Source organism: Morone saxatilis, unplaced genomic scaffold, assembly GCF_004916995.1.
Source record: "Morone saxatilis isolate NCDOM2014 unplaced genomic scaffold, NCSU_SB_2.0 Contig18, whole genome shotgun sequence".
Classification (NCBI taxonomy): domain Eukaryota; kingdom Metazoa; phylum Chordata; class Actinopteri; family Moronidae; genus Morone; species Morone saxatilis.
Genome location: NW_023339740.1, coordinates 6301527 through 6308937, shown reverse-complemented (window position 1 = coordinate 6308937; position 7411 = coordinate 6301527). Strand labels below are relative to the sequence as shown.

General features: G+C 38.1%; 2 protein-coding genes across 2 annotated transcripts in view; both read left to right on the top strand.

Moving 5' to 3' along the window:
• The first annotated feature begins 662 nt into the window (after positions 1-662).
• LOC118328097 (red-sensitive opsin) lies at positions 663-2696 on the top strand. The gene is made up of 6 exons (XM_035661702.1): positions 663-774; positions 1345-1641; positions 1743-1911; positions 2011-2176; positions 2266-2505; positions 2598-2696. Exons 1-6 carry the CDS (start codon positions 663-665, stop codon positions 2694-2696), a joined length of 1083 nt encoding a protein of 360 aa, XP_035517595.1.
• A 3980-nt stretch (positions 2697-6676) lies between these two features.
• Positions 6677-7411, top strand: part of LOC118328096 (red-sensitive opsin-like) — a 906-nt gene continuing 171 nt past the window's right edge. The window contains exons 1-2 of the mRNA XM_035661701.1: positions 6677-6779; positions 7096-7392. Of these exons, the coding sequence (XP_035517594.1) occupies positions 6677-6779; positions 7096-7392 (400 nt within the window). The remainder of the gene's footprint in view (positions 6780-7095; positions 7393-7411) is intronic.

The following is a 7411-nucleotide window of genomic DNA, read 5'->3' as shown; positions in this document are numbered from 1 at the left end:
ACGTATAGAGGCTTGTAAGCGGCAAAAATTGATGCATATGTTGAATGAGAGTAGATGTCTACACTAGTTCTGAGTCAATTGTCTTCACAAAGGTTGTTGCACGTTTTTGTATCATAATAGGCCTACCTATTCTAAACTTCCTCAATCTGGCCACTGACAAATACCCACATTGTAATAAAACAACTAATACTGGAAAAAAATAAAAAACTGCATTAAAACTAAATGTTTTGAAAAAATTTAAAATAACTTAAACAGAATAAAACAAAATAATGAAAATACAAAACAAATATAATTAACTCTGGCCCTACTGTAGGCAATAATAAAGAAAATGTATGGGCTTCAAAATTTACATTTGACATATTACGTGAAAGCAGTCTCAGCTGCTAATCCACAGTTTTTGACATGGAGTGGAGGGAACGATCGCTTTCAAAGAGATGTCATTGCCATTTTGTGACTTAACGTTTACCCCAATAAGGCTGGTTAGTTTTAATTACAGGTCAAAATAAACATTTTATGCCTTGGTTTGACACGGACTAATTTGAATTCAGCCTAATCCCATCTGATCTCTGGAAGCTTCATAATACAGGCTTAAGTCAGATGTGTAGCAGCAGTCACCCAAGGAGGGCTGCAAGTGTCAAGAAGTCTGACTGCAACAGATCAGAATGGCAGAAGAGTGGGGCAAAACCAGCCCCATTTGCCATTTGCCGCTGGTAACAATGAAAGATACCACCAGGGGATCTGCTTTTGTCTACACAAACAGCAATCATACCAAAGGTACAGTATCATCATTTTATTTTAAATAATTGAATGGGACCGTTAATTATAGTGATTGTAATAAAAAGCGTAAGCGTTTGCTGATAAAAATGCTATTGTGCAGTGCCAGGCATAAATCTATTTGAATGATTAGAGAGTTGCATTGTAGACAAACAGCAATCATACCAGAGGTACAGTATCATCATTTTATTTTTTTTACAAAGGATGACTGAATAATATGACGGAAATATTTATTATGCGAGGGACTGAAGAAAGACTTACAAGAATGTCAGCTACTTTTTAAAACTTGACTTGAGAGCTTTGTTAAAGCTACTATCTGAAATGATAAAACCAAAAAAAGGCTGCTTTGTAAAACAGATTGCCAGCAGAGAGCATGTTTAACAAACGTTTGTGTAGTGTACGGTACACAAATATACACGATACAAAATGATTTTGTTTAACTGTGAGAAAGTAGTGTACTGTATTGCTTCCAAGACCTTACAAAATAAGACAATGTGGACAATGTGGAGACCACATGAGATTCCAAATTGTGAGACTCATTATGAGAGTGTTTTGTTTTGTTTTCCCCAGATCCTTTTGAGGGGCCCAATTACCACATTGCTCCACGATGGGTTTACAACCTTGCAACACTCTGGATGTTTGTCGTGGTCGTCTTATCAGTCTTCACCAACGGTATTGTCTTGGTGGCCACTGCAAAGTTCAAGAAACTCCGTCACCCTCTGAACTGGATCTTGGTCAATCTTGCAATTGCTGATCTTGGAGAGACAGTTTTTGCCAGCACCATCAGTGTATGCAACCAGTTTTTTGGTTACTTTATTCTCGGACACCCAATGTGCGTCTTTGAGGGCTATGTTGTCTCAGTTTGTGGTAAGTGCTCACAGTTTTTCTCCTTGGTGGAACAGCTTATAAAGACTATTATCATGCTGCGAGTTAAATACCTTTACTGAGTATCCTTCTTCCTTACACAGGTATTGCTGGTCTCTGGTCCCTGACTGTCATCTCCTGGGAGAGATGGGTAGTTGTGTGCAAACCTTTTGGAAATGTCAAGTTTGATGCCAAATGGGCCTCAGGTGGAATTATTTTCTCCTGGGTTTGGGCAGCAATTTGGTGTGCTCCCCCCATCTTTGGATGGAGCAGGTAGCTTGTTGATTTTTTTTAACTTAATAATCATAATATCTTAATTTTAAAAACTTAATGTATGAGTGGAAATGTAAACTAAACACTTTCTTCCATCAGGTACTGGCCTCATGGACTGAAGACTTCCTGTGGACCTGATGTATTCAGTGGAAATGAAGACCCCGGAGTCCAGTCCTTCATGATTACACTTATGACTACATGCTGTTTTCTTCCTCTGGCTATTATCATCCTGTGCTACCTTGCCGTCTGGTGGGCTATCCACAGCGTAAGTTATCTTACCTGCAATTTTATACTCTGTATAAAGTAGACCACAGCCTGGCAGAACCTTACACTGTGTTGACTGGTTGACCACAGGTTGCCATGCAGCAGAAGGAATCAGAGTCCACCCAGAAAGCTGAGAAAGAAGTATCCAGGATGGTTGTTGTCATGATCATAGCATACTGTGTCTGCTGGGGACCTTACACCTTCTTTGCCTGCTTTGCCGCGGCTAACCCTGGATATGCCTTCCATCCTCTGGCTGCTGCCATGCCTGCATACTTTGCCAAGAGCGCCACCATCTACAACCCAATTATCTATGTCTTCATGAACCGACAGGTGAGCCCAACAGTCACATTGATCAGATTCCTCAGTCTAAATCAAATGTGTTTGGTTTCCATCTTTAAATACTTTTTTTCTCTTTCCATCAGTTCCGTTCATGCATCATGCAGCTCTTTGGCAAAGAAGCAGATGATGGCTCTGAAGTATCCACATCAAAGACAGAAGTTTCCTCCGTGGCTCCTGCATAAACTTCCATGTTCTCCCTTCTTGGAAGAACACTGAGCAGCATTGTGATTTGTACAGTAAATATTTATTGTTTCCAATTTTTTTTAGTAAATATAGCTTTCATGCAAATTGAAAAAAAATAAAAATACATAAAGCAAATTAATCATTATTGTCACTGGTCTTTTTTGAGATGAACATAACAAAATAAGCATATTGAAGGTTTTCCTTTGGTTATTTTTTTATAACTACTGGTGCAGACCTTGAACATTTTCTAAACATTTTCATTATCACTGGTGTTCATGTTTCTAGCAAAACAACCTTACAAATGTTTTAATGTCTGAATACAACATGTACACAATACACAATCAGACACAAATCTGAGAGTAAGATCATTACCTGATGTGAAGTAAAGACAGCCATATTATAAGCAAAGGGGGACTCCACTTCACACAAGCTTAATACGATTATATAACTCCTTTCGAGAGCAGATGTCACAAAGTGATTCTTAGTAAAAGACAAAAGAGCGAATAACTGAGCAAAAACAATCTCCTGTGGGACAAATTTAGGAGTGACTACCTCAAAAGCACAGTCTGCACTCTTAGGTAGGACAATGCAGGGTTTTAAACAAGATCACCAGAATCGAGAACTGGATTCCGAATTTGGTCAAATGCCTGGCAGCAGCATTTTGGAATACTTGTAAGCAGTTTCAGGGATGTCTTTCCAAGGCAGGTCAAAAGGGAATTGCAGGCAAGACAGGAAGAAAATACACATGTAGACCACCACAGTTGTTCAATAATCAAAGGTGGAAAAACAGATTTTCATACATGGTCATGCAGATTCCCATTGGCATTTGGAAGCAAATTCAAGTTCTGCTACTTTTACAAAACACAACTAACTAATAGAGAACTAATAGAATTCCTAAAATATCCTTAAAAACAGCATCCTATGGAAGTAAGAGTCAAGAGGGGTGAAAATGTCTGCACTTGACACTACTTCATGAATTAGATCACAAATAAAGCAATTCTACATTGAAGCACGAAACATATGGAAATAAAAGGCAAAAGAGAAAGAAATTACAGATTTCTTTAGTTCCAGGATCCATCTGCCTCCTCTTTGGAAGTCTTTGTCCCATGCGGAGGTACAAGCAAATCTGTGAGGCAGTTTCCTGTGAGGCAACTGGACTTAAGAAAAGCACTGATAACACTGTCTTCCTCTCTGTCCCTCCTCTGCATCCACATTCTTAATTCCCTAGATCCCATTTATTATAATTTTCCAATCATCCGCACTGTTGTGGCAGACACACCAGATTAAACCATTATAGGCTTTGGTCAGCCTACGCAATTTCCTGAGGTGAACTGTTATTCTGGAGAGATTAAAGGGTTGTGGGACATATCCAGAGGTAATTGAGCCAATTTGTTTCGTGGAAAAACCTGAGGTGTTTCTTTAATCTCATTTGGTCTGAGGATACATGAGAAATCTGATCAATGTGAGAAACCGCTTTGACATCTGCTATCCTTGAAAGTACCCTCTAATGCCCAACGTAAGCTTAGTTAAAATGAGAAAAGTCAACAAACCAAATCGAATTATATACATTTTAGAACTCTTTGGATAAACAATAAAACAGAAGTATGAAGGAAACAATAAAACATCATCACGCAGCATCACATGACGATTAAAAGACAATGATTTCAACCAGGGATGCACAAAATTGAATTTTTGCCAACATCCAACATGCCAGTATTCTCTCATTTGGCCGATTGCTGATGCCGATATATGCAATTTTTTTCAAACTAATTGTAGAAACATTAGGTCTTTTCTGTAGTGGAATTAACATAATATTATGCCTCCTCTTATCGTGATGGCCCACTGGCAGATGCAGACATAAAATACACATTTACATTCTGTAAAATTCATCCTACTTTAACAGGCTTGGATGATGCTCTCCTTGAGACAATTCTAACAACAATCAGGGCAAATTTGACCTATTTCACAAGTTGTCCACAAATGTAATCACACACATATACATTGACTGAAATGCATCTAAATCACAGAAAACCACAGAGTACTACAGCCCTCCTGCCAGCCAGGCAGCAAGAAACATATTTCCATACTTACAAACAGGTTCATGGGGTAGATGTGGAGACTGACCCGTTTAAGCCCATTGTGGAGCCGAATCTGAGCTGCTGCCACTGGCGCCTGTTTCTCTTTGTTCTTCACAAATTCGAGGTAGTAACTGGGATGACAACTTTTAAGATGGGTAATTCAATTTGTGTGGTTAAAGTAATTACTCTTTTGCAGTTGGCCACTCCCACTGCCATGCCCTATTTTAGTTTGGCATGAACACACACACATACCCTTAACCTTGTGCTAGATTTCTCCTAAGGAGATGACTGTGGACACAAAAGGGTGGGGAACGTTTTGTGGACCGACCAACATAGCACATGTATAACTGTGAACCTCACAATTTTAGTGACATATAGGGTAAGTAATTGTGTTAATTTACATCCACCACTGGCAGGTCAGATGACAGGGTCAGCAACAGTACTATGGAGCTGATACAGATTCTGTGTCTTGTTCCAGGTCATTTAAGTTTAGTAGATACCACATTATATCATTGTCAGGCTGCCACCCATATCAGTGGAATTCAGATCCTTTACTTAACTTAACTAACCACTTGGAAACGCTGCCGATATGTTAATGCATAATTCATAATAATCAATTGATATATTGGATTTAATTCAGTAACACTTCAGATTTCATATGTAAGTACATAATAATTACAGGCAAAGGAACACATTATCTTACAACCCACATACCCATATCACCTCAGATTTGCAGAAGGGAAGGATTAATCCTGATCCTAATTCAGATTAGGATGTCTTTCCCTGTACCTTCAAATCTGACTTCTTGAGACTATACTAATACTACTTCTACTGTAACTTTACTTATATTTAATTAAACATTAACTGGCAATGATTTCCCTCATAAAAACTCAACTAACGCCAACTATGTTGAATTGGAAAGGGATTTTGATCATCAGTGCAACATGCTTGACATTATGACAATACACAAAAAGTGGGGAACAAATTCTGATAATAATGGCCTCTCATTCTCTTAACAGCTTTGGATGGACACAGCTTTCACACTGAACACACTTTCACAAAAAATAAACGATTTAAAAAACCAGTATGTCTGGACCACTGCTAGCAGTTTAATGTTTGTTTAATGTCTGTCTGCAAATGAAAAATTACTTTTTCTTTTTTCCTGTTTCACCACCAGACTCATTTATGTCATTGTTTATGATATTGTATTTAAGCTCTTATCTAACCTTAGGCTAAAGAGACTCATTATTGTAAGTAATTCCATCTGATAGGGTCAAAACTGTGACCAAAGTCTTCTCTTTAAGATATGACATTCTCTACTGTGACGTTCCTTGAAGTGAGTCTTATTGGAGGAAATTAAAGTGTCCCTTCCCAAGTTCAGTGTTGCTTTATTTTCTATTCATTTCTACATTGTCACAGATCTAATAAATAGATAATATTGGATATTACCTTCTTATTGGAGGAATTAAAGGTGTCTTACTTCCCAAGTTAGTTAATTAGTGTTTCTTTATTTGCTATTCATTTCTACATCTAATAAATAGATAACATTGGATAGCAAACAATATCAATATATATTAATATATTAACAATAACAATATATTATATGTATTTATGTCTTAGTCAAAGTTGTTGCAAATTGTCCACACCAGAAGTGTTCAGACGGAAATGAGCTCCTAAGAACTTAGAGCTTATTCTGTATCCTAACCCAATTATCTACTTTATTAATTACAGTACAAAATAGGTTTATTGCAATGCCGTTTGGTATTGGCAAGTGGGACACCTTGACGTTAATTCGATTTTTTATCTAATCCTATCTGTGAGTATAAAAGCCTAAATCAGATGTGTAGCAGCAGTCACCCAAGGAGGCTGCAAGTGTCAAGAAGTCTGACTGCAAGATCAGAATGGCAGAAGAGTGGGGAAAACCAGCATTTGCTGCCAGGCGGTACAATGAAGATACCACCAGGGGATCTGCTTTCGTCTACACAAACAGCAATCATACCAAAGGTACAGTATCATCATTTTATTTTAAATAATTGAATGGGACCGTTGATTATAGTGATTGTAATAAAAAGCGTTTGCTGATAAAAATGCTATTGTGCAGTGCCAGGCATAAATCTATTTGAATGATTAGAGAGTTGCATTGTAGACAAACAGCAATCATACCAGAGGTACAGTATCATCATTTTATTTTTTTTACCCAGGATGACTGAATAATATGACGGAAATATTTATTATGTGAGGGACTGAAGAAAGGACTTACAAGAATGTCAGCTACTTTTTAAAAATTGACGATATGAGTGTTTTGTTTTGTTTTCCCCAGATCCTTTTGAGGGGCCCAATTACCACATTGCTCCACGATGGGTTTACAACCTTGCAACACTCTGGATGTTTGTCGTGGTCGTCTTATCAGTCTTCACCAACGGTCTTGTCTTGGTGGCCACTGCAAAGTTCAAGAAACTCCGTCACCCTCTGAACTGGATCTTGGTCAATCTTGCAGTTGCTGATCTTGGAGAGACACTTTTTGCCAGCACCATCAGTGTAAGCAACCAGTTTTTTGGTTACTTTATTCTCGGACACCCAATGTGCGTCTTTGAGGGCTTTACTGTCGCATGTTGTGGTAAGTGCTCACAGTTTTT

Excerpts from the sequence above, each read along its gene's own strand:
- LOC118328097 (XM_035661702.1), top strand. The coding sequence starts at position 663 with ATGGCAGAAGAGTGGGGCAAAACCAGCCCCATTTGCCATTTGCCGCTG. Across the intron at positions 1,642-1,742 it reads CTATGTTGTCTCAGTTTGTG|GTATTGCTGGTCTCTGGTCC; the intron begins GTAAGTGCTCAC and ends TTCCTTACACAG. Across the intron at positions 2,506-2,597 it reads ATGTCTTCATGAACCGACAG|TTCCGTTCATGCATCATGCA; the intron begins GTGAGCCCAACA and ends TCTTTCCATCAG.